The 27,468-nt window shown below is 38.7% G+C and overlaps 1 protein-coding gene across 4 annotated transcripts in view; it reads right to left on the bottom strand.

Moving 5' to 3' along the window:
* Positions 1 to 376: 376 nt before the first annotated feature.
* The window catches only part of LOC117523072 (atlastin-2-like), a 45,473-nt gene continuing 18,381 nt past the window's right edge, over positions 377 to 27,468 (bottom strand). The window contains exons 2-16 of one of the 4 annotated variants that reach the window (XM_034184488.1): positions 26,097 to 26,266; positions 25,787 to 25,999; positions 21,599 to 21,733; positions 21,296 to 21,400; positions 21,172 to 21,222; positions 21,031 to 21,087; positions 20,629 to 20,721; positions 20,292 to 20,430; positions 18,149 to 18,276; positions 17,665 to 17,721; positions 12,754 to 12,825; positions 12,188 to 12,619; positions 8,704 to 8,718; positions 3,353 to 3,687; positions 2,972 to 3,110 (exon numbers count right to left, since the gene is read on the bottom strand). In XM_034184488.1, the coding sequence (XP_034040379.1) occupies positions 3,565 to 3,687; positions 8,704 to 8,718; positions 12,188 to 12,619; positions 12,754 to 12,825; positions 17,665 to 17,721; positions 18,149 to 18,276; positions 20,292 to 20,430; positions 20,629 to 20,721; positions 21,031 to 21,087; positions 21,172 to 21,222; positions 21,296 to 21,400; positions 21,599 to 21,733; positions 25,787 to 25,999; positions 26,097 to 26,266 (1,790 nt within the window). In that variant the 3' untranslated portion in view covers positions 2,972 to 3,110; positions 3,353 to 3,564. Of the gene's footprint in view, positions 3,111 to 3,352; positions 3,688 to 8,703; positions 8,719 to 12,187; positions 12,620 to 12,753; positions 12,826 to 17,664; positions 17,722 to 18,148; positions 18,277 to 20,291; positions 20,431 to 20,628; positions 20,722 to 21,030; positions 21,088 to 21,171; positions 21,223 to 21,295; positions 21,401 to 21,598; positions 21,734 to 25,786; positions 26,000 to 26,096; positions 26,267 to 27,468 lie in introns of all 4 variants that reach the window. The other 3 variants (XM_034184490.1, XM_034184489.1, XM_034184492.1) reach the window with 3 other exon arrangements.

Genomic DNA, 27,468 nt, shown 5'->3' with positions numbered 1-27,468 from the left:
GGTCGACATGAACCTTTGAAATTTTATTTTTTTTCCCATTGTTGCAGCTTAAACCAGTTATTTGACTTAAATATACACTCTTTTTAAGAATTTGTCTCCACCTTTTGGTCATTTTGGGTAGTTTCGTGGACAGTCCACATAGGTTGAGGCAGGTCAACTGCACTTGATCTGGATGAAGAGCATAACCTCTTTAGATACCATGACCTGGGTGACTGACAATCTCCAGACTTCTGCGTACAACATTTTGGAAAGCGGTGTCTTTCTCATGACAAGAAGCCACCAGTTGATCAGCTTCTTCACCTCTGCAGAATAAATTATTTCTGCTGAAACTTGACATGATACAAACTTCATAATTTAAAGAACACAAAAGAGCCAGTTTAAATGTAGGGATGATTTAAACATTTTATTCAAAAATAAATTACTGAAAATCTTTAAAAGGCAGACAGACATTTATGTCCAACGCACTCATCACGAGGTTCCCCATCAAAACAGGAACTCCAAGTACTCAACGTAACATCCATCTTCCTGAAAGAAAACTGAGCAGCTACTTCACATTCTTCAACAGAACCGCTATAAAACAAAAGTTTCAATTAAATATGTAATCTGACATACCTGCCTGATTTGCAACATGAACGACTGTACAAGACTGGCGCTTGAGGTGAGAAATAACGGATGATTCGGTGCAAAAGATTTTTGTTTTTCCTCAGTCTGCTACGATAGTGTCGAGCGTTTTGTGGAAACCAGCTGTGACAGACGTACAAACCAAATCCTCACGAGAAGAGTTTGGCAGTTATCACACACCTACAGCAGTGAGTTACGGTAAAGCTGTGTGACCCAAAAACCAGCCGGCATAATGAGGACATGTGGGTCCTGAAGAACTCCCGCTGGGGAGGAGCTCATGAGGCTTTAATCAAAAGTGGTGGAAGCGGAAAGATTCACAATAACCTGTAGTTTCCAGACTACAGCAAGAGCTCTTAGATAGCTTATTGCTACAACACAGTAGCTTTAACGCCATGCAAAGGGCCGCAAGTAAAGATTAAAGTCAGAAAACATACAACAGCTTACAAAGAAGTGGGGGAAGAAAAAGTTCCTATAATTCTATTCATGATTACATCATAAAGAGACAGTCGGTAAAAGATCTGGAACAAACCAAAGCCCAGAGTTTCACTGTAAAACATTTACTTCCTTAGCAGAAGATACGGTTTGTAGTTTGAGTGTTTTGTTATTCTGCACTCATTAGTGGAACGAGGCCAACCAACCTCCCAATGTCTGAAATGTTCCAAACGATTAAAATAAATTTAAAAAAAAATAATCAAGGTATTTCCCAAAGCAGCTCTTAAGGTCAGCTCTCCACGGAGCCGGAAACATACTTTACACACTTAGTTCAAAATAGATCAATTTCAAATCATTAACTTGGAAATGATATATTTGAAGTGGTTTATTTTCAAATTTCCAATTATTCGTGGACTACGTATCAGCCGGCCTTCTGACTTTATGATGCTGCTGAATGATGATTGATTTAGCTGCAGCACACGCCAAAGTTTCTCATTTACGCAAATTAAAAATAATTTCATGACTATGCTGAATACAAAGCTAGCAGCCATGGTCGTCTTTTATCATCCCTACAGTCTTGTGTTTATTGTCTGTATTAATTAGAAATTAGCAAACATGCATTTGTTTTAAGACCTTTTGTATTTGTAGAGTTTAAACTGTTGGGGCTTTTTTATTTGGGGGGGGGGGGGTGCTTTTTATATACTCGTGTTCATCATTTTGTTTTCTGGGCTTTATTTTGCTTCTTGCTTATTTTGAGTCTTTATCGGGACCACGTTGCAAATTAGTGTTGTCTTTGATAACTGAATATTGAAATATTTTACATGTATGAATTTTTCACATTTGCTGTCAGAATTAAAAAAAAAAAAAACAAATGGTTATATGCCCCCCCCCCCCCCCCAAAAAAAACCCCTTTCCTCAACATGTGCAGCGGGACCATTTTCCAGTTTACTGAAAACAAAAAGACGCTCCCCACAAATTGCCAATAAATCTGTCAGAATATAATCACACATAATCAAGTGTCTCCATGTAATTCTATGTATTTTTTCCTATCAGTCCTGAATATAACTCGTTACTTGGAAAGTCATAACAGTAAAATCTGACCGACAGATTCAGTCTGTAGCTTCGTCTCCAGGTTTCAGAGCTTATGAAGGTTTTAGCGGATGAGGAGTCTGCAGGCGCCCGTTAAATTACGATACCGTCACATTCCGAAGCTTTTGGGAAACACCTGGATTTTATGATCGCGCTAGGAAGCCTGGCTATGGCGAAGCTGTCCGGCATGTCTCTTACAGTTAAGCCTTCATTTAACCATCAAATATAATCAGGAAAACGGTTTACAGATTTCACTGTGGCAAGAATGAAAGAAAAAAAAAGCTGCACTAATATCTTAGCACTATTTACTTATTCCAACCTAATCATTTATACTTTGTTTTTCAGACAGGCTGACGAGGGAAAACTGAACACGGCCAATAAGCAGTTCCAATGTGCACAAAGTGTTTCAGTTTTCCTCCATCGTTACTACGAGCTGCCCCCAGCTGTATCAGTTAATCCCTGAATTATAGCCCATTCCTGAAGAGGGCGCTGTCAGCTACCAGCAGGAGTTCAGATGTGTTTAAGTGAAGATGTGTGTGTGCGCGTTACGAAGTATCGCTCGCAGCTTGGCACGCTGGGGGAGCAGGGCAGTCCTTCAGGTCCGGTTTCAAGTCGTGCCAGATCTTCTGCTGTAGTATTGGCGTTGAGGCACTGGAGGGCGATGAAGAACAGGGCAGACTGCAAGCCTGCAGGTCCGCTACAGTAAACAGAAGGAGCAGGTCTCATGAGGGGCTTCTTTGAGAAGGGGGGTTGTTAAAGGTCAGCTTTGGTGTTTAACATTTCCCGGGCTTAAAGTCAAATAATTGGACAGGGCGGTGACGAACATGAGGGGGCGACGAAGAGGTGCGTCAGGGTGTCTTTAACTTGGTGTGCTGTGAGCCTTGTTCTGCCAAGCTGGCTTTGAGAGAGTTAACCACCGTTTGCCGGACGCCGTCTTCCATATAATGTTCAGTTAGCGGCTTCAAGACCTGCAGCAGAGGACAAAACGCGACAACCAGTTAATGTCAGACTTCCTATAAAAACTTAACGACACACTTTCTATTAAGGGACAACGAAACCAAAAGAATTGTAAAAAAACAAAACAAAAAAAAAAAGGCCAACATACTGACCAGACCTTGAACAAAACAAAAAGTAAAACGTTTCCCATTCCACCAACTGAAAAGAAAAACAATAGCAAAAAAAAAAAAATAATCTGATGGTTTTGAAAAACCGTTTTGGCAGGCTGCGAGGTGTTGACATCTTGAGGTGGGCGTGGCCTGCCAGTGGTCAGACTTTCAGTGAAGAGGGGAGGGCGGCTGCCGAGGATTAATGTACTAAAACCAGCGCTGCCAGATTAGGACTAAGGAGGAAGTAGCAGCACAGTGCAGAAGTTTGTGTATGAGAGTAAAGTTCAACATCCGGCGAGTGGGTTGGCGGCAGCTGCTAGTTAGTCTTCTTGTAGTTGTTGTTGAGAGGGGACAGAGCCCTGAGGCCAAATATGGCTCCGGACGGGAGAGACGAGAGGAGCAGGCGGCTCCTGATGGGCTCCACGAGTTTAGAGAAGACCTGAGAGGACAGCAGGGACGAGTTAGAGACAGACAGAAAGCGCCACAGACACGTCTGTAAAACGGGAGTGGTCACACAGTCCACATTAAACTCGTTTCAAAAAATTATCTTTAAAGCTGAATTAGTTTTAAGTATTTTTTTCCATAATTTTTTGAATTGAATTTATTAGACACCCATGCATAACAGAAATTCACGCGTATACAAACAACCAAACTTGTAAGAGAAAAGTCAAAGGAGAAAAGAAATAAGAAAATACACAAAATACATGGTGCCTAAAGGCGTAGACACAAGCAACACTTAACGCCTACACCCCTGCATAAAGTCAAATCAAACCAGGCATATATGCCTGATCGTAGACTTTTATATCCAAACAATCTGAACAACAGCAGCACATAGCTACAGATAAAAGAAGTCAAATATTTCTCCAGACAGCACCCAAAACTTAAAATAAAAAATAAAAAAAAAACCCACACACACAGCATCTACATATACCACAGCTTAACCACACTCATCTAATGCATATCTAGAAAATATAATTTCTCTGTATAAATATTTGAACCGTTTGATATGTGGACATTGCTTAAGTTTCTCCGGTTAATTATTCAATTTTTTGGGCCACAAATGGAGACACAGCAATTTTAAAATAATACAAACCTCTTAAATTATACATTCCTTCTCTGTATAAAATATTTTTGAATTCTGAAAGGTAATTGTTTATTTTTCACTTTATGCATCAACTGAACAGTCTTAAATGAAATCATCAAAAAGTTTTAATATCTTTGATTTAATAAACAACGGATTGGTATGATCCTGAAACCCTGAATTGTGAATTATTCTTAATGCTCTTTTTTGAAGGATGAATAATGATTGTAATGTAGTTTTAGTTATTACCCCGAACGTCAGCACAAGTAAGTTGCAATCAATGCACAATACAGAGTGTGTAGTGATTTACCATCTAGAATGTACTTTGCCTTATTTAATACTTTTAGAAACTTTCTTTTGGATATGTTGAATATGCGCTTTACAGTTAATTCTATCATCAATAATCACACCTATCAACTTATTCTCCTTGACAGTCTATATTTACCCCAAGTATACTTAACTGTATTTGTACATCCTGTTTATAATTTCCAAATACAACCCCAATTCCAATGAAGTTGGGACGTTGTGTAAAATGTAAATATAAACAGAATATGATTTGCAAATCCTCTTCAACCTATATTCAATTGAACACACCACAAAGACAATATATTTCATGTTCAAACTGATAGACTTTATTATTTTTGTGCAAATATTTGCTCATTTTGAAATGGATGCCTGCAACATGTTTCAAAAAAGGGTGGGGCAACAAAAGACTGGTAAAGTTGATGAATGCTCAAAGAACACCTGCTTAGAAACAGGCAAGTGTCATGATTGGGTATAAAAGGAGCATCCCTAAAAGGCTCAGCTGTTCACAAGCAAAGATGGGGTGAGGATCACCACTTTGTGAACTGCGTGAAAAAAAAGTCCAACATTTGCAAGGAATTTAGGGATTCCATCATCTACAGTCCATAATATAATCAGAAGTTTCAGAGAATCTGGAGAACTTTCTACATGTAAGTGGCAAGGCCGAAAACCAACACTGAATGCCCATGACCTTTGATCCCTCAGGCGGCACTGCATTAAAAACCGACATCATTGTGTAAAGCATCTTACCGCGTGGGCTCAGAAACACTTCAGAAAACCATTGTCAGTTAACACAGTTCGTCGCTACATCTACAAGTGCAAGTTAAAACTCTACCATGCAAAGCGTCATGTCCTCCGGACAAAAGAGGAAAAAGCCCATCCAGATTGTTACCAGCGCAAAGTTCAAAAGCCAGCATCTGTGATGGTATGGGGTGTGTTAGTGCCCATAGGACGGGCAACTTACACATCTATGATGGCACCATCAATGCTGAAAGGTACATCCAGGTTTTGGAGCAAGACATGCTGCCATCCAAGCAACATCTTTTTCAAGGACGTCCCTGCTTATTTCAGCAAGACAATGCCAAGCCACATTCTGCGCGTGTTACAGCAGCGTGGCTTTGTAGTAAAAGAGTGCAGGTACTAAACTGGCATGTCTGCAGTCCAGACCTGTCACCCGTTGAAAATGTGTGGTGCATTATGATGCGCAAAATACGACAATGTAGACCCCGGACTGTTGAACAACTGAAGTCGTACATCAAGCAAGAATGGGAAAGAATTGCACCTACAAAGCTTCAACAATTACTGTCCTCAGTTCCCAAACACTTATTAAGTGTTGTTAGAAGGAAAGGCGATGTAACATACATGTAAACAACATGTAAACATACCACTGTCCAAGGTTTTTTGAAACTTGTTGCAGGCATCCATTTCAAAATGAGCAAATATTTGCACAAAAACAATAACGTTTATCAGTTTGAACATTAAGTATCTTGTCTTTGTGGTGTATTCAATTGAATATAGGTTGAAGAGGGTTTAAAAACCATTGTATTCTGTTTTTATTTACATTTTACACAACGTCCCAACTTGATTCGAATTAGGGTTGTAACATCATTTTACTTTTAGACCAATTTAATGACAGTTTGTTCATGTCAAACCAACTCTTCGACTTTAACATTTCAGTTCTCAAATCATCAAATCAAACTGCTGCAAATTCTCTCTAGAACAAAACAGGTTTGTGTCATCAGCAAAGAGAACTGCTTTAAACACATTGGAAACTTACATAAATCATTAACATATAAAATAAATAATTTTGGTCCCAGCACAGAGCCCTGGGGAACCCCGCAAACGATGTCCAGATATGCAGAACAGCAGTCCCCGATTTTAACAAACTGCTTCCGGTTTTGCAAATAACTTCAAAAAATCCAATTCAGAGCCACTCCTCTAATCCCATATAGTTCCAACTTTTGAAATAAGTTATGATTGACTGTGTCGAAAGCCTTTCTTAAGTCAATAAATAGACCTATTAATAATTCCATTGGTCCACATGTTTACTGATCTCTTCGACTGCATTGCATAAAGCCAAAGCAGTGGACCTTTTCGCTCTGAACCCATATTGACTGTCATCAAACAGGTTGTGTAGTTCAATGAATCTATCCAGTCTGTTATTGTAATGTTTTTCCAGTATCTTGGAAAATTGTGACAATAAAGACAGGCCTGCAGTTAGTAAAAAGATGTTTGTCACCAGATTTAAATAAAGGTATCACCTTTACCACTTTCATACCATTTGGAACAATTCCCGTTTGAAACAATTTATTAAATATATATGCTAATGGTTTAGCTATTTCTGTAATTATCTGCTTTACTAAGGTCATATGTACATCACTTTGATCAGTTGGATTTTTACTTTTACATGTGCTGACTAACATAATTTCCCTATCAACTGGGCCAAGAAATATTGTATATGGTTTTCTCTCAATTAATTGCTGGTTTACCCATGTAGTGCGTAGAATGTCAGTTGCTAAATCTGGCCCAACATTAGCAAAAAAATTTATTAAATCTGTTCACTACTTGGTTCATGTCATAATCTTTATTATTATAAGTAAAGTAAGTTGGGTAATTCTTTGATTTGGGTTTATGTCTTAAAATACTATTCAGTAATTTTCGTGTTTCCTTTGTTATTTTTATTAGCGTTTAGAATTTTTCCCAAGTATGATTACTTACAATTGCACATAATGGTTATTTTATGTTTATAGTACTAATATTTAATCTCTGCTTCTCGATTTACTTCTAATAAACTCTCTATATAACATTTTTCTTCTTACATGTCTTTTGCAGTCCCTTTGTTATCCATGGATGGGCCTTATACTTATTTACACACACACACATATATATATATATATATATATTTTTTTTTTTTTTTTCGAATTCGACATTTGCTAAATTAGCATCATTCTCTGTATAAATGGAATTCCAATCCTGCAGACGTAAATCATTTTTTTAGGGCGGTAATAGCTTCTTCAGATTGCAAACGTTTTCGATATTGTATTTTCTCCTTCCATTTAGTATTCAAATTCAACTCCATTACTATAAAAATGGGAAAGTGGTCACTGATATCATTGATCAATAAACCGCTTATTGTTTTGGTATCGGTATCATTTATAAGTATATTATCAATAAGGGGAGCTGACTGAGAAGTTATTCTTGAAGGCCTAGTAATTTTTGGATATAAATTTAAGCTGTACAAGATATTAATGAAATCATCTGTCACTATGTTGATGAAGATTTAAAAGATCAATTTTTATATCTCCACAGACAAATACTCGCTTATTACCCATCTGTGAAAAGTATTTCTCAATCCAATTTTGAAATTCTTCCATTTTTGAGCCAGGAGCTCTATAAATACAACAAATAATTATATTTTTACCTATTCCCAAACATATTTCAATTGTGATACATTCCAAAATATTTTCTACGGCCATTGTCACTTGATCACTTATTTTCTATTTAAGGCCTTTATCAACATACAAAGTTTATAAAAAAAATAATACAAGCTGTGGATAAATGCTGATCGAGAAGCGGCGGAAACAGAAGGAGTTGCATTATACGAGGTCAGATTATCATCCTTGTGATCCATTTGTAACCGTTTCAAGAAAACAATAGGAGTCCGTTAACTGAGGTTATGCCTCTAGAGGTGTAACCTCAATCAACACATCAGATGTGGCTGCTGAACTGAAAATTAAAATAGTTTTCTTTTCTCTTTTGGTTAGGAAATGAGAGCTCTCCCCCACCCCCAGTCTTTTTGACAATCTAGTTGGTTCAACGAGTGCTGCATGGAGTTAGCTTTGAAGTTTTCCTGTTGGTGTGTTTTAGGATTGAGAAAGTTGTGGTGGGTGCACATTGTTTTAACATGCTAGCTGTATTTTGGAACTGAAGCAGTTTAATGTGGTCAGTGTTGTTTTTCCAAGCAGGAACAGACAAGGAAAAGAGGAACAGAGAACCACAGAAAAGAACAGCAAGACCAGTAGGAAAAGCAGGCAGGAAAAGGACGTCTGAATTCGAAGCGACACCTCTCACCTGTCTTACGGTCCTCTGTAAAGCCAGGGGGAGGAAATGACGGGGGAGAGGACGAGGGAGACAGACAGAGGGACAAATCAGATTTAGACTTTAAGACCTAACCACACTAATGACGGACAGAGCAAAAGGATTAGTTATGTATTTAAATATTTTGTCTGTTGGCAAATGCGTCAGTCGCCCGTGGAGTTGGAATGCTAATGGACAGATGATGTCATATTTCCACGGAGTTCTGCGCTGAGCAGAAATATTTTCCTGGTTTACAGACAAATACTCTGCATTTGAGCTCTGGCAGCATGAAGTTATGTTTCCTCACTCGAACAACTCCACCGCATCACCTCACTGAGAGAGAGAGCGAGAGAGTGCGCCGTTTCTTCCAGACATGGAGCTGCACTTAATGTGTCAGATGTTTCTCTGAAGGCCAGAATGAACAGTCGTACAACAGCAGGCAAAATAAATGACATGGAGATGATGAAAAAGAAAAAAAAAAAAACATACAAAAAAAAAACAAAAAAAAAAAAACACAAACTGCTCCGCCTGATATCCGCTTACAGTTTTGAACATGTCAAAACGTTCACATGGACATCAGCTGACACGGTGCGCATTTTGCAGAGTGGAAAAACGTACACGGACATATAGAATCAGTTCCTTATACGTTTCCTAGTGTGGCTGAGGCTTTACAGATGTTTTGTTTCACATCCAATACAGTCGCGCTTCCTCTTATTTCATTCTCAAATTTCATCTTCAAACAGGCAAAACAAACACTTTTTACATAAAAAAAAAAGCATGTGCTGAGGGAACAACATGACCTGGGAATGCTGGGAAAAACTAAAAGCACATTAAGGAGATAAAATTATGTCAAAGTAATTGAAATAATTTTTTCCCCACTTTATGTATGATGGGACGTGATCACATGAGCAGCATGTATAGGACAGAATGAACAATCCTAGAGGAGATTCCTGGGGGGGGGCAGGAAAATCATATCAAAGAATGACAGTGAAACATGCACACACACATTTATGATTCATGGAAGAAAACAAAACTGAACTTTAAAAAAAAAAAAAACCCTCCACAGTCTGGCCCCTATTGATCAAACTTCAACCACCAACTTTTGGGTTTATGTGTAAAACTATCACAAAAACATTTGTTTACATATGACAGTTCATTTGAACAAGTCAAGAAATTTTCTTAGTTTCTGGGTGTTTTTCTTTTTACACAGATTTTTCACTGCAAGTCATGCACCTCTACCAAAACACCATCAGTACTAGAATCAGGTAAATATCAAAAATGTTCTGTGTGCAATATAACAAACCCTGAAGTCTTTCGGACAAAGAATCAAAAAAAATTTTTTTTAGTTTTTTTTAAACCAAATATGAGGAAGTCATAACAAGTAAGTCTTTTGGATATCAAGTAAAAGTAAGTCCTTACAGGCCTCAAGGATCCTGTGGGCTGCTGCTCATCTCAGTTTCCATAGCATGAAGCAGACATAAGTCCATGACTCTCCTGACCTTGATGGACACTAGTCCATCAAAGGTTACTTCCCAACCATAGGCTGGTACCATCGATTTCTATTTAATCCACTAGATGGCGGATGCACCCTGTGAACTGTTGCCAGACAGCCTCCATCTTGCTTAGCATTATTATGCGCCATCAGTCAGTAGATTAAATAGAAATCATTTGTTTACTTAAACTTGGGATAAAGTGATATGAAAATACTGTTTTGCGCAGCGTTCAGGTGCTGCAACAAACTGACAACAGATTGTGCAGTGATCTTTGTAATATTATTGAGTGGGGAAATTACTAAAATTGTTGAATAAAGGTTAGAAAATTATTTATTTTTGTGTCGATCTGCATTCTGTAAAGTAGTGACTTCAGTTTTACTGCCTGAATGCTTTGTCGTGACAAATATCGCACCATTCCTTTAGCGACTCTATTAGAAGTCTCATAAGTCTCTGTTTATCCCTTTTTTAATTAGCCTCTGGATTTTTCTTCAAATCAGGTTTTCCATCCTGAGATTTTCTGTAAAAGCAATTTCATAGAATGGAAATGTTTTTTCTCTCAATTTGGTGGGTCACATGACAGTCGCTATATTCTGCTGCTAATATAAGAATATACACAAATGACTTTCGTTTTAGCCAATTCATATTTGAGTGCTCCGCAAAAGCGGCGCTGCAGGTGGGTTAAGAGCAGCCTTTAACATTAATATCTTTAATATGATGCGAGCGGGCGAAGCTCTTACTTTCACCCCTGATTATTTCCCAACTTTAACTTCATAATGAAATTAATTAAGGATCAGACTAGTATCTCATGTCGTGGCAGACATAATGTGTTTATAAAGGTTTCTGACAAGCTGATGGTATTATTTTCTATCTATCAAGATAGATCAAGATATCATTATCTTGATAAAGATAATGACTCCAATGGTCAGGATAGTATCAACAAAATTCGTAACTCCAGGTGAACCCTTCACAACATCTGGACTGGGACTACCAAATTAATTCAAGTCTATTATATAAGTAGTCTGATCCTCAGCTGTATTTGTTTTGACAAATATTGGCAGTACAAATGTGGGACTGAGTTTGAATGAATGTAACAGCACAGCAATAGCACAGAAAATGCAGATTTATCATGAAACTCTTTTGAAAACATTGATCATGTCCACGTTGATTTCTATTTATGTCTAGTTGTCAGACAGCCCTCCATCTAGTGATTCAATCAATATCTATGGTTGGTACCCATGTACAGCTGGGTGGACTGAGACAATGCAGGTTAAGGGTCTTGTCCAAGGACACAGACAACACGAGCAGGATTCAAACCCAGGCCCACATATTGGTAGGCCACCAACTTATCTTCTAAGTTACCTGCTCTGCTCATTTGTATGGATTCGCCTTAAAATGTTTATCCTTTTGATTAGGAGGAAGGGTGGCACAAGGACGGAACTGGGAAGACCAATTTACCATGGCCAGACATTCCCCCAAGGATTGGTTGTACCAAATTTCAGAAATCTTATGAAATATTTTCTGCAATAAACAGTGTGATAAACAGCACCTTTTTTGCCCCCTTTTTTTGGGGGGGGCTTTATAACAAGTCAGGGATGATGAATTTTTTTTCCTGTCTGTAGACAGCCTCCAAAAAAAAATCATGCAAAATTACAAAATAAGTTATTGAATAGTTTCTTAACAATTAATTAATACGTATGAAAAGTGCCATTTTTTTTTTTTTTTTTTTTTGCCTTTTCTGTAGAGAGATTAAATACACCACTCCAAACTTCCATAACTGGACCGGGGCACAAGGAATGTGCCTACCAAATTTCAGGAAATTCCACTTCACCATTTTTGACACCCGGAACAAATGTTGACAGCATTGGTCCTTTTGGACAGTCAGTGCAAAGGACTGAAAGTTAAACTTTTAGGCTGGTATTTAGATAAGTAATGAATGTGATAATGTTTGCAGATTGGTGTAACTAACTGTTGATAGTTACACTCACCTGTTCCCACAGTATCTCTGCCACCAGGTCTATCAGTGTTCCCACCTCACGAAACTCTCCGGAATACTTCACATACGCCCAGACGCAGAGTGCCAGCAGAGCCACGCCCATCACCATGTTAGCCAGTGTTGCTAAAGTGCTCAGACCAATGAAGCCCGTCACGCCAGACACTATGTAGTTGACGAACATGACGACGAACAGAGTGGCAGGCGTGCGCGCTGCGTAGAAGATGTTCTTGCCGTCGTTGTTTTTGGAGAACCTGGTGTAGGTCTCGTCCAGCTCCGCTTCCAGCTGGTTCTGGTAGCGCTGGCAGAACTCCTCGCCGCCCATTTTCTTCACAGAGCGGAAATGATGCACAGAATGTTCCCGAAACTCCTCGTGGCAGCGCTGCAGGTCGGCCGGGGCGATGTAGGGCTTGTCCCCGCCGCAGATCTGACAAGCACAAGAGGATAAGAGAGTTTGCGTTCTATTACTGTGCTGCTAGCTGCTCCGGAAAAACACCAAAAGGTGATAAAATCCACTATCCCAAAAGAAATGATTATTCCCCGATGACTGTGAATCCCTACCGACTCCATGTTCTTGCTGTACAAGTCTTTGGCTCCGGCCACTGCAGTCAGATTATTGGCTTCTGCTGTTGCCTGACAAAAACAAAATGAGATTTGAGAATGAGCTCAGATAAAAAGTAAAACAGAGTGCTCTGAGAGCACAATATCCCCCGCTGGCAAATGCTGCTTTGGTATGTGCTTGCTACACTCTGATAATATTTCAAAGTATGCGACAGCTGATTTCAGAATGCAGACACAGACTCATGAAACTGGCAGCATCTAGGTTTTTAATCAAGGGCCATAACTCTGCCAAAATGTCAATCTTGTACAATATTAACATATGTGTATTACAAACCTATAACAAGGACTTGTACCACGTGTCACGAAATTCTTCCTAAAAATGTGAGAGGAGTTGATTTCAGAATGCAGGCAACCACTCATGAAACTGACGGAGTCTAGATTTGTTAATCAAAGGCCATAACTCTGGTAAAATGGGCCCAACTCGAATGATACAATATGTGTATTACCAACCTATAACAAGGACTTGTACCATGTTTCACAAAATTCCTCCTAAAATGTGAGAGGAGTTGATTTCAGAAGGCTTAAACCCCTTTTTGGGATGATATCACAACATAATCCCCCTTCAGGCCTTCAGGACATAAAGAGGATGAGAAAAGCTACAGCAGATCTCTCCAACTGAAGTTAATTTTTTCCCCTCCAAACAAAGTCATTAAAATTTTGGCTGTCAAAATAACACAAATTAATTCATTATGCACCCGATAATGTGTCAAAAAAGTTTAAAGCTCAATAAATCACACTTCTGGAAGTTCTCCGAGACGCTGATTCTTTCTACTGTAAACATCAGTACCAGGGCAGAAATGGATAAGGCCAAATAACATTATTCTGGAAATCAATAATCATATCATGTCTGATCAGCTGTTAAAGGTTGTTTTCAAACAGGGTGGACAAAGAGCTCCCTTCATTTTTACTGCTGCAAACAAGTCAAACACTGTTAATTACGTTTCCTACAGAAGTAATGTCCTTTAATAACTAAAACACATCTATGTAAAATGTGTGTGTGTGCTACATAGCAGACTTTTGTACTGAAAGTGTGGTTAAGACTGATGATTGTTATTTAGAAAAACTACAAATCTCTTAAACATGGAAAAATGTTTGATTATCTGTGTTTTTCCTCCAGGTGTTAATGTTCAAAGATCAGACTTTATAACAAAAATTATCTTTGGTCATCTGGAAATAATTATTAAAGGGCCATATTGTTCAAAAACAAACAAACCCAAAATCATACTTTTTATTTTACCTTTTACTTTTTATGTGTTTGATGTCAATGGCAGAGGATTAACACTATATTCCCAATCATGATTTGGAGGGTTATTTAAAAATATGAAAACAAAACAAACAAACACCATAAATGAGGTGACACGAAATACATAAAAATAAGCTTTGTAATGCAGCAATGAGTCATGCTCACTCAGCCACTTTTGCCAAATGTATACAATACACAGTTTATTTTTATACAATAATATTTCTGCAATTGTTTTTAACCAGTGAAGTTCTGAAAATGTTTGAAAAATTATTTAGGCAAATTAATTTCAATTCAATTTATTTTGATTTATATAGTGCCAAATCACAACAGAGCTGCCTCAAAGCGCTTCACACAGGTAAGGTCTAACCTTACCAACCCCCAGAGCAACAGTGGTAAGGAAAAACTCCATCTGAGGAAGAAACCTCAAGCAGACCAGACTCAAAGGGGTGACCCTCTGCTTGGGCCATGCTACAACCATAAATTACAGAACAATTCACAGAACAATTCACGGACGAATATACAAGAAATGCTATTGGCGCACAGGACAGGAGGATCGCCAACACGAATACAACTCCCATCTCTGGATGGAGCTGCACCTTAAACAGAGAGAAAAAAACAGAATCAGGCATCAGAAAGACATAAAAATACTGTATAACTTGCCAGAATTAAACAATAAGAAAACAGAGAAATACTAAGGTGATCGCCAGCCACTAGCCCTAAATTTCACTAAAAGATCCAGAATTTAGGTAAAGTTGAGGCTGCGGCCCCCTCCAATTACTAATAAATGAATTAAAAGAGTAAAAAGTGTAAAACAAAACTGTACCAGTATGCTAGCCATATGAAAGGGAAAATAAGTGCGTCTTAAGTCTGGACTTGAAAGTCTCCACAGAATCTGACTGTTTTATTGACGCAGAGAGATCATTCCACAGAACAGGGGCACGATAAGAGAAAGCTCTGTGACCCGCAGGCTTCTTATTCACCTTAGGGATACAAATGAAGGATCAAAAATTACCCCAAGGTTCCTCACTTTGTCAGTGTGATGTATGACACACGAGCCGAGGCTGAGTGTTAACTGGTCAAATTGATGCCGATGTCTCACTGGACCAAGAACCATCATTTCAGTCTTATCAGAGTTTAAAAGTAGGAAGTTTCTAGACATCCAACTTCTCACTGCTGCAAAGCAATCTTCTAAGGATTTTATGTGAACGAGATTACCAGCAGTTATCAGCATGTATAACTGAGTATCATCTGCATAGCAGTGAAAGGTAATCCCAAAACGCCGCAATATGTGCCCAAGAGGTGCTATACAAAGGGAGAAAAGCAGGGGGCCTAAGACAGACCCCTGTGGAACCCCAAATTTCATGTCACTAAGGTTAGAGGTAGCGTTACTGTACAAAACACAGTGAGAACGACTGGTCAAGTATGACGTCAGCCATGCAAGGGCACTCCCAGTAATCCCAAAATAATTTTCCAGCCTATCAAGTAGAATATGATGATCCACTGTATCAAATGCAGCACTGAGATCTAACAGCAACAGAACCGCAGTGGTGTCCGAATCCATTGTAAGAGAAGATCATTCACCACTTTAGTGAGAGCCGTCTCTGTGGAATGATATTTTTATTAATGAAACAATGTTCCGACCAAATCATGAGTCCAAAAAAATTCCAGTCAAAATAAATGCAGCAAATTTATTTAACACTCAACATGTTAATCACACAAAGCATTTGAAAAAAATATGGCCAACTTGATGTATTATTTCCCAATATCCTGGTTTTTAAATTAGAAGTGGTCTCAGCTCACTTCAGCCAATTTTCCTGCAGATGTGGAAGAATTTATTAAAAAGGGACATTATCATGCCAAAGTATTTAGCTCTGAATACTAACGAGATATTCCATGTCAGCATACCAGCGGCTTTTAATCACCCTGAACACGACACTGGCAGCAGACATTCTTGCCGATTTCTCACTCCTTGCTGAAATGAGATTTGTCAAAATATGACACAGCACTGGCTGTCGGCTCAGACAGTTCAATGCTCTGCTCGCCAAAAGCCATAACCGCCAAGAACACTTAAAATACCGGGGTGGGGGAATCTAATATTCTGGGCAGTTTTGTGTACATTGTGGTGGGTTTTGAACACCTTTTAAGCTGGAAACCACCTGCATCTGGGAACACTGTCACTGTTGTGTGGGTGTGGGCTCATTCACGTGAAGCAGCTAAATGAGAAGCTATCTGTACAAATTTAACATCATACTGGTAACATTAAATATTTAACACCTTTTACTGGACTTCCTACGACAGCCAGATATGTAAATGTGAAAACAATACTATAAAGAAAACTCATTGTAGCCACTGGGTTTTTTTTGCAATTGGACTCTGACCAAACTCTCAGGCTCAGGCTCTGGATTAGACCAAAGGAAAAGCTCACGGTAGGTTTAATATTCATTTCATAAAACATTCAACAGGATGTGTGCTTTGGAGGTGCAGCTGATGGCGAGCAATTCTGAAAAATAAATAAATAATGTGTGTGCTACAGTGTCTATTGCCTGAGAGAATATGCAGGAGGTGTGTGCTCATCTAAAAAAAGAAGAAAAAAAATTTGGTAAAAGTTATTTGTATCAGACATTGTGCCGGCCGCGATATGACAACATCAGATACTTCATGCCATTTCCAGACCGAGTGTCGCATTAATTGCTCCAGTCAGCTCAGTAATTCACTAGAAGAAAATGAGGAGCACTTCAGTGAGAACGCTCAGATTCTGAACATGAGCACATACGCAACACAACACAGCATTTTATAATAGAGAAAAAAATAATAATAATAATAATTATAATTATATATATATATATATAAAATTAAAAATTATGGACCTGCATTTCTTTTATTGATGTCCTTGCAGACAATGAAAATGAAACTGTGTGCACAGCCTGTCCACGAATTAAAACTTTATTCCATTAGATGGCGCAGCTCCTCCATGGCTGGACAGGACTCACTGTGATCCTTTGGTAGCGCTGTGATCAAAGTTCAGTTTAAGCCATACTGTACAGTATCAGTTAAAGATCACAAACCCAGGACACAACACCACTCTTAAAGTTACTATTGAGTCTTGAAATTTTCGTCAACGGGAAAATTCTTAAAAAATGCCCGGGGCAAATTTTTTTTTTTTCCTCAGTGAGTTGGCGGATCCATAAACCAGAAAAAAAATCCAATAACTATGACACTATAAAAAGGCTAAGAGGATGCACACGTGACATGTGGCTGCAGCAGATAGATGGACACTTTCAGGAGGAGGGGATGAACTGGTGAGCTGCCCAAGTGGTTGCTCATCAGGACAGTTTTAGTGAGCAACAATAGCACCAACCCAGACCTGACCAGCAATATATGTGTATGTTGTAAATATACACTTAACACCACTGACTGATTTTGATTTGTGAAAGCAGACTTCTGCCTGGGCCATAACAATATTCATGCAATTATTTTTCAGGAAGTTTGATGAAAAAAAAGTTTATCTAATATGATGCAGTTGTGAAAGATGAGTCCCGAACTTAAGAGGCTCGACTGCTAACCATAATTTAATGTGTCTAAAATTGTATGTGGCGCACATTACTCACTTGCAGCATGGACTTTGGGTGAGGCAGTTCCTCTCCTTGGTAAATCTTTATGTAAGCCTGCAGAAATACAAAACACTTCTCATGACACCAGTCCTTCATGTTTGCATTTAATATTTTCCAGAAGAATAAATGAACAACCTGGAAAACACATTGCTTAAGACTAATTTTTGGGGCTGATGATTCAATCTTGACAAAGCAATTTTTCCAAATAAATTCTTATATTCAGATATAGTTCACTGATGACTAAGCACATATTTCACTGCAGTCGTGACTTTGCACCAGACAACCAAAAACTAAATCTGTGTCAATGCTTTTGCATCAACACAGAAAGTGAATTAAATTTGTAACTCGAAGGTGACTGTCTTGAGAGCTGACAATTGTCAACTCAATACTGCAAATCTGAGTGTTTATATTACCTAATCATATTGAAAGGTTTATTAAAAAAGAAAAAATAATTTCACCAATTCATAAAATGCTTTGGAACCTTGAAGTATTCCAGGAGATCTCTGCAGGTGACTTTATTGCCTCCGATCTCTTTCTCCACCAGGCGATCCGGAGCCAAGAGGAGAGGTACAAGCTTGGCCAACTCCCGCTTAAAATCATCATCGATATCTAAAATACACAAGCACAACCTCATCATCCTCTTGATAAATTAACTTTCTAGTTTAAGGTGAGACGAAAGAAAAATAAAATTCTGAAAAGAGCTCCTCAGACTGAATATGGTCACCACCCAAAGTTCGTAACTACAGGTGAGAGTTGGCGCATAACAGCACTTAAGTCATTATATGATGTAGCAAATAAACACAAAAGTCAAATTATCTGTAATAAATAAATCAATATATATAATCAAAAGACAAATGGCAACAAGCAAGAGTATTTTGGAAAAAATATTAACTATAATATGCAGTCTTATGCCTAATTTATGCTTCTCTGTCCCCTCAGCTCCAGGCTATGGAGACGGGCTCGGAGAGGGAACACAGCGAAGCAGAGGGCTCAGAGTTGTTGCGCACCCTCTCCAAGCCCGTCTCCATCGCCTGACGTGCACCTCCCAAAAATTTAAACTGCACGTCAGAACGATGGAGACCACCAGGGCTGTGATTGGTCACTTTTCTGGTTTCACCCCTTCGTCTCTCGTCATATTTAAACAGTTTTCGCATTTTGATCATGGATCAAATAGAGGAACATTTGTCAGAAAATTCCACAAATATGACCGACTTTATAACACGGACTGTAAAAACCACAAAGACACTCAAATGACCTGCAATTCATGGAGGGAAATTGCATGTAATGTTGTGGAAGGTGATTGTTTAAAGAAGTGATCTCGTTGAGGGACAAATTGGGCCAGAAAAAAACAAAACAAAATGCCACGACCAGGAACAGTGGCAGTTAAGGTGGAAAGAAAGTCCCTGCCTTGTTCTCGTCACGCCTCCTGTTATTCTGGCGGTAAATTGCATTACGACACCCACCAACCCGACGGTGAACTTTGAAAGAGTCACACTCAAGTCGACGTCATTACGTGGCCCAGGGTTTATTCTAAGGATTTTTTACAACTGCACAAGCCCTAAGGTTGATGCTGATATGACTCTTACCAAAGACACATAAGACATCTAATGAGTTGCACTTACTTCAACACTGGTTTAAATGTTACTATACTAGCCATACTTAAGTTAACTTTACTTTAGGTTTGTGTTGTAACTTGAGGTTTATGATCTTGTAGGTTTGTGTTGTAACTTGAGGTTTATGATCTTGTACTTCTGGTATGACCCCTTGGCGGGCCCTAGATTATGACACTTTTTGTTTCTTTTAATCACTGAGGTTTATAATGTCAGAAGCAATAATGGTTGATAATCCTAATTGTTTAAGTAATAAGTAACAATGCATGGTTTACAATGTATAGTATGAAGTAGTTAGAAGTAATATTTTTTAAGTTATTAATAAATAATAAGTATGTTTGAATTACATTGTAAATTTAATGAAAATAAAAATACATTGTTGAGTGATCAGTGACTTCTGTTGTGGTTCAATATTAACATTATCAACTCTCTTCATCACTGCAATTTTGGAAAATTAAACAAAATGTGAAAAAAATCTGTAAAATTTTAGTATTTACAATTGCACAAATTTGGATTTACAACCGAACATTTTCAATTTACAACTGCATAAAAGGGGTACAACTACACGTTAGAATAAACCCTGATGTGGCTCAGAATTACAGAGTTGTAGAAGCATAAATCAGGCTTCACAGTTTGATGTCAGTTGTGGCTGTAATACTACATCTTTCCCAATCGGTGTCACTACTGTACAAAGTTTTTGCAACACAGTGAACTGGGAAACTGCAATGTTAGAGAAATCCTCATTTCTATATAATTTTAGGACATTTTAAGAACATAATTATGACTGTTTTCAATTTTTTTGCACCATAAGCCAAGAAAATCATCACTACAGTACACATGTAAATACAGACTAGAGCTACGGTTTGCTCAAACATAATCCCGTCATCCCAGCAAAAAAACAAAAACAAACTAAAAAAACAAAAATCATTTTAAACTTCAGCACTTATTAAAAGTGGCCCACAAGTAAAACATATCTGCTTAACTACAAACACCTGTGAAGAACATGTGCGTCACCTCTCAGCCTGCCATCAAAATGTGGGTTTGTGGCCACTTTGAGTCCAGGATGTGGCAGCAGGAAGCAGCCGATGTTGGAGAAGCAGGAGTGGATGTGCTTCCTCACGTTCTGCAACTCCTCATGTTGGTTTTGTTTCACCTGGTTTCATTGAGAATCAACAAACTGTCACACTTAAAAATGTGTGCTTGTATTAAATGATACTACACAGCTGAACAGCTTAGAATCTAAAGTACATGCTTTTCAAACATTAGCTGTGGTGTGTTTGGTGAAAACAACAGGTGTGTTACAGGTGTCAACAGCTTTTATTTTGTAAAATAATCACACAGGTTTACTTACCTGTAGTCTTTTCTCCAAGAAGGTGTTTCCTCCTCTCAGTCCGTAGTAGTGTTCATAAGGGTAACTCCAGTCCCGTATCAGGAACATCAGGGACTAAAACAGCAGAGACACAAAAGGGAAATAGGTGTAATTTGGGCAGAAAACAGCTGAGGAATTTAATCTGATAAACAACCTAACAGATTTAATATAAAAAATTTTTGTGCGTGTGGAGGTGATTGTCTAGTGGTTAAGCACTGGGCCTCAGACCAGAGGATCCTTGGTTCAAAACCCAGCCAAACTGGATTGATTTTAATGGTCAGAATTTAAATGCATAGTACATGATGTATACAGTCTAAATCCTGCTTATGTGCTTACTGTATTCCAGTACACAAAAACAAAAAAATTAAGGAAAGCATCAGATACCTGGAAAGGTTTCTGGTAAATCTCTTCCATTGCCAGACGACCATATTCTGTGAAGAGCTGTACATGTAAGAAAGAGGAAAAAGGTATTAAAAAACAGAAATTATGTCCTCTAACACCTGTGTGGTTCAGAATGAAGCTGACCTGCAAATGCTGCAAATCATCCTCCTGTATGTTCTGGGAGAGGTTGTAAACCTGAAGACAAAGACACTAACAGAATGAGACAAAAGTCTTTGACATTAAAATGCAGGAATATCTCACGTCTCACCTGAACAGAGCTGGTCATTGTGCTGAGGGCGAACACAGTAGCACAGTCCTTTATGGTGGATTGGCTGTCAAAAGCTCCCTGGGTGTCGACTAGCAACACGGCAACCTTTTTGGGGTGAGACACAAAGAAAAGTTCAGCTATCAGACAGTTTGAGAGGTTCCTTTTCATTTATACATGGGCAAATCCCCATAGCACATCAAATCTGATATAGGTGGTCCGCTCTGTGAATGACCGTGTTTAACGGCATTTAGAGTATTTGCTGAAAAATGCACAGTGTGGTACGATGAAGGACAACAAATGTACCTTGGTGCCATCTGGCTTGTCAACCACAAAGACTTTGCTCCAAATCTGGATACCTGTGGTCTCTCGCTCACATCCTCCTCTCCAGGTGAACCCTGTCAGGGGCTCATCCTCGCCTCCGATCCATGACTTGCTTTGCTGGTGGGGAAGAGAAAGATGATTGTGTGAAGAAAAAAGCAGCGTATATGATAAAACAGCATTGAAGTCCACCAACATTTGGCTAAAACTGTTAAAATGTCATTTTCAATCCCACATTTCTTTTATCTGTGTAACTTTACAAATGCATCAAATTGTGTCTGAAAAATCCCTGACTGTCAGACCACATTTTGATTGCATTCAACATGTTTCTGCAATTATTGTTCTCTGCAGTACTCTCAGCAATATTAGTGAAAGTATTATCAGAGATTATCTGGAATTGACAGAAAATTGATGACAGACGATGTTTGCGCCTTCTCATCTGCAAACTTTGTAGTTCTTAATGAGATATTGTTTTAACACACGAAGTACAAGCTGGGCTGGCTGATACGGCTCCAAATGAATATCGCAATTATTTTAAACTTTTACCTTGACTGTGATTATTTTATTTTAATAGCCATTTTTTAATCCACTGCTTTCATCATGCTCTGACTATTAAAGATGAGTTTTTTCCCCCTCTAATGCAGGAGTCCATATTTTATTAAGTATTTATGGAACTCTTTGATGCAAGTATTAATTTCCCCCATTAACGTTTAATTCCAATGTGATAAATTTAAATGAAAATGACACACCAGGAGCAGTTTACTGCCAAACAGGTTGTTGAAGCACATGGCTAAATATAGAACATCCATCGAGTGCCATTTATCAACATAAGATTAGGTCGATTATAGGGTCTGTTGATTCTGATACATTTTCGATAAACTGTCCAGCCCCAAGTACAAGCTATTGTGTACATAGCACATTTTTACAGTTAACAGAGGATTAAGTACTAGAAATGGTTAAGAGTGGAAGAAGTAAATGTAGCTACCACAGTAACAGGGCAATTAAGCCGACACTGTGACCTCAAATCTGAATTACAATGCCACTTGTCTGAAGAAGTATTTCAGCCACAGATACAAAATCATCCAAGCAAAAACCTCAGATTGTGAGCTTTACTGCATTTAATAAATACCCGAGTATATTAAATGACTACAACCTGGAAATACGCAAACCTCAGACAAATGAGCCATTTGCAAGGCAAAGTACTTTGTGTGCTGATGCCTGCCACTGAAACACAACAGTGCATCTTTGCGGCACACTTAACAATACCTTTAAATGTGAAAGATAAGATAAGATTAACTTTATTTAGCCCAAAGGAAATTATTTGCCAGAGTACAGAAAGAGTAAACAATGTTTTGATTTTTTAGTGGCTATAAGAACAAGACCCAACAGCATCACAATTTAACATAAGTGGGGTGGACATTATAAAAGGAAATTGTCATCAGTAATCTTTAATCAAAAGAACTCGTGGCCTGCTCTCGACAACGAACTGCCATATTAATGAAACGGTCTTTTGTATACAACTTTATTTGAACAAAGAAGGAAAAGATGGAAAAAAAAGTCACTGTACAGAACAAAAGTGTGGAGATCTGTTCAAAAAGAGCATTACTGCCAATTCTCAGCCACCAACAGATGTAGAAAAAAGACTAAGGTGCCTGTCTTTCCTTTTATTAGAGTGTTTTTAAGTGTACGGTGATCCCCACTGTTCCGTGTGTGTCTGACAAAACTATCGTCAAAAACTCCTGTTCAGAAAACAGACTAGTAAACCATACATTTGCATTTACTTCTTTTGTTGCATGCCCAACACATCTTGTTGTGATGGTCTCATCTTTGCATGCCATGAATGATTTAACAAGATTATTAGGAATAATTCCACCTACTGTGTTAATCCTGACTGGTTGTGTATGTTCCATAATGAGAAGAACAACGGATATGTACCGTTTGCTTGGACTAACTACTGATACAGTGTACTACAACAGAAACTAAGTTAAGTGTGTGACATCAAATCAGCAAAGGAAAACTGCTTTCAAAATTCAAATTCAAAAGTGTTTCTTGTCTTTAAAGGGGGACAAACTAACTTTTTACCTTAATTTTACAGTTTGAGAGTAACTGCAATGGTTAAATGACTTGTTTCGGGGAGAATGGGGCTCTCTCTCCCCTGACCATGGGTCACGTAGCAGAAAACCAGCCTTGCAACTTCAGAGACACTGACCCAGTGCTGTGTGAACGAAAGTCTCAGGTCTTGCGAGAAACACAAACTACTTCATGACACTACAACAACAACATATACACGTTCCAACTACTGAGGCACTGCCGAGCTAGCAGCTATAACAACAAGCCAACAAAGATATCATTTCTTACATGTCTATAATCATGACAGCGCTGGCGAATTAGCAAAACAAAACAAAAACACAAACAAATGCTGTCGCAGGAAGAGAAAAACAGCGTGACAGAGAGGAGTAAGACATGGGTCGACCTCGGTCCGGCTTTCTGAGAACAGCAGAGGTGAAAGAAAGAAGTGCAAAAAACAGATGCAGACCAGTGATCCTGCTGCTGGGGGAAGCTTTGGAGTGGAGTTCAAGATGGACTAAAAGCATGATGTCATATTTCCTCACTGTTCATCCTCGTAAAGAGACGGAGTGAGAAAGAGTGCACGTGCACAGAGAACAAAAGAGAGCGAGCCGTCTGAGCTAAACTCTGTTCTGTATTTCTGTGGACTGTCGCTTTCTTGACATGGTTCCACAGATTGCAAAACAAATGCACATGGAGAGACGAATGCAACCACAAAAAAAAAAAAAAAGGTGAAACTGACCAAACTTACTTAGTTCTCCTTTAACAGCCATGTGAGACAATTTTGAATAGATAAAAAGTAATGCCAAAGGCCTTACTTTAAACAGAGCAATAAGCAATTATTCTCTTGGAAATATTAAGCAACTTTGTAACATCTAGACAAACATTTTCACTCAGCCAGCTGTTTAACATCGCAGACAAAGGTTCTGTTATAATTAACATGACAGGTTTTCAATGTGACATTACAAAGATTGTACACAGTATTACATCAGGAAAAAATATTTTTGAGATCAACTACCTCAATGAAACAGACAATCCCAATCTCAACTCAATCACATTTACACAGCACCAAATCATAATCAACGTCACCTCAAAAAGCTGTACAAGAGTGTGGACCTCTAGCCAGGTGTTACATGGGCATCCACTTGACAGCATGTAGCTGCTTGGGGCCCTGAGCAATGAGGCACTTGTATGCTGGACTGAGCAAAGGGAAGCATGCCTGTCACCCTTAATCCTGAGCTTCATTGCTCCTGCTAATATTAAAACATGCTACTTTCAAAAACAGATGCTCTAGATTAAATGACGATTCACAAGCTCACAGGTGCAAATGCGGGAGCTTTTAACACAGGTGGCATCAACCAAGACCAGAGGTGACCTTATTATGAATGGCAGGAGTACCTGGGTGATTATAAAATTAGTGGACTTGCAGTCTGTCACTGGAGAGCAGCGGCGGGTGGAGAAAGCCGAGGCTAAGATTAGCGGTTCACAATGTACATTTTAAAGTGTCTTTACGCTTACTGAGGTAAACGTGCGTTTACTGTGGCGGAAACCCTCTTTGTGCTACAGGACACTTCTGACATGTTAGTCTCTTCAGTGGTGTCAAGAAGCAGTTTATTAAGAGTGTTTTTAAGCTTGCCCATGCTGTTACATTAGCCTGTTACCCAACGAATGAATTTGTATCCTAAATCAATATTGCGCTGATTAATTTAATTTTTGTGGAAAGATGACCCCAAAACATCCAAAAATATAGACTAAGTCGTAAAATCAGCCTACAATTAAAAAAAAGAAAAAGAAAGGGTTATGAAACAAATCTGACTGATAATGAAAATAATTTAAACAATTAGCTCTACTTGCACTGTAGAAAAATTAACTATCACACAGTAAATATCACCATCATATCTAATGTCACACTAAATGCTTTAAAAAGTAAAGCAAAAATAAATAATCACATCAATGTGGTAAATCTTATTTTAGTTTCACCTAGTTATTATTTTTATATTGTGCAACTTTATAATTTGCAAATACGTGTTCAGTATTATTTTATTCTCCATCTACTCCAACAATTTTGAGAACCATACCTTGTTTTGTTAGAGGTAACTATCTCACCTGGTTGTACATGTAGCGTAGCATGAAGTCCAGCAGGAAGGACTTTCCTTTGCGGAAGGCCCCGGCCACAGACACAACCACCACATTCAGGTCCTTCACGTGATCCTGAAGCAGGATCTTCTCCAGTGCCGCAGCATCCAGCTCAAAGCTGTGCTCATCCTCATTAGCCAAGACTATCTGAATGGGTCTAGCATTTTCTTCTTCTACCACAGCCTGAAGACAAGTTTACAATCAATAAGAATATCTGATACTGAGAAGATGAAGCAATAACACTGCTGATGAATGTTCAGTTGCTGATTGGGGGGTATACCTTTGCAGACAGTGCCTGCTCTTCATCTGGTGTGGGGCTGAAGCTGGCACGTTTGTCTAAAATTGAGTCTGTAGTTGTGAGAAACAATTCATCCCCCAGGTCATCAATCCTGGCTAAAGGAGGCTTCTGCTTCTGACGAAAATTGTGAACATTCTCCACTCCACTCAAACCTTTAGAAAATAGGACAGGAAAAAGAAGACACAAACAATTGCAGAGTGAAGGTGTGTTTACACATAACAATGACAAGTCACAAATGCCATGAAGTATACATTCTTGGCTGCTGATCACGAATGTGATGATTCGGGGCAGAGGCGTCAGGTGTCCTCAGGAACTGCTGCAACCTGTTACCACGTGTTACGATTAATGGCACGTGTTTCTGGAGAATTATCAGGAACCATTACGCACAGTCAAGAATAGGTTTCCACGTTGTTGCACACTGTTGCATGTATCAGCACATCATTAAGTTCTGTCATGTTGTGAATGAAGTGAATTGTCTCCACACACACCCCCAAATTCATCCATCAGCTGCTGAACAATTCAGATCACTCCAGTTTGCTCCACAGCAGAACAACTTTGAGACTGCATGCTTAGTTGGGCTCTGTACCATGGAGTGGCATGGGGGGAGAAGGAGGAGACGGAGAGAGCCAGATGTGTGGCTTCACACGGCTCTCGTCTCACTCGTTTTCCCAAACATCAGGCACATGCAGCAGGTGGAACACCTTGCAGGAGCGCGCTGAGGAGCATTGGAACAAGACTTTTAGCTGACTTGGCGTCACTGTCCTCCTTCAGCATACTGCAGCAATGAAACTGAATGCAATGCAGCAGGGTTTAATTGTGCACACATCAGAGAACGCTGTCACGCTCTATTAAGGATCAACACTAATCAAGATGGATCAACACGCTCAGTTGTGACCTCCATGACATGAGGCGAAATGAGGGTGGTGCATGACATTCGTGGAAGATTTTTTGACAGCCAAAAACATGCTCCACGAAAATCATGAATATCACACACCAACACGCACTATTAAGAAACCTATTCAGATGTGTTAAGTCACGTTAAGAATGTCAGGAATGTGCCAACAATGACGCAAATATGACATTCGTAACACATCTTGCCTATGTGTAAAAGCACCATTACATAAACCCAATTTTATGAAGAATGTGTGTCAAGTTAAAAAAATTCAGTTCAAGGCCTAGGACTTCTATTGCTTAACTGACCAACAACTGCACTGAGGAGGAAAACAATGTATGAAGCTTACTATTAGTCAGATGGAGTGACTGCAACATTCCTAACCAGGCAGGCACACACATATATATATATATATATATATATATATATATATATATATATATATATATATATATATATATA

The sequence above is a fragment of the Thalassophryne amazonica genome, chromosome 13 (genome assembly GCF_902500255.1).
Source record: "Thalassophryne amazonica chromosome 13, fThaAma1.1, whole genome shotgun sequence".
Lineage (NCBI taxonomy): Eukaryota > Metazoa > Chordata > Actinopteri > Batrachoidiformes > Batrachoididae > Thalassophryne > Thalassophryne amazonica.
Note: the sequence above shows the minus strand (reverse complement) of the source record. Positions and strands in the feature narration are given on the sequence as shown.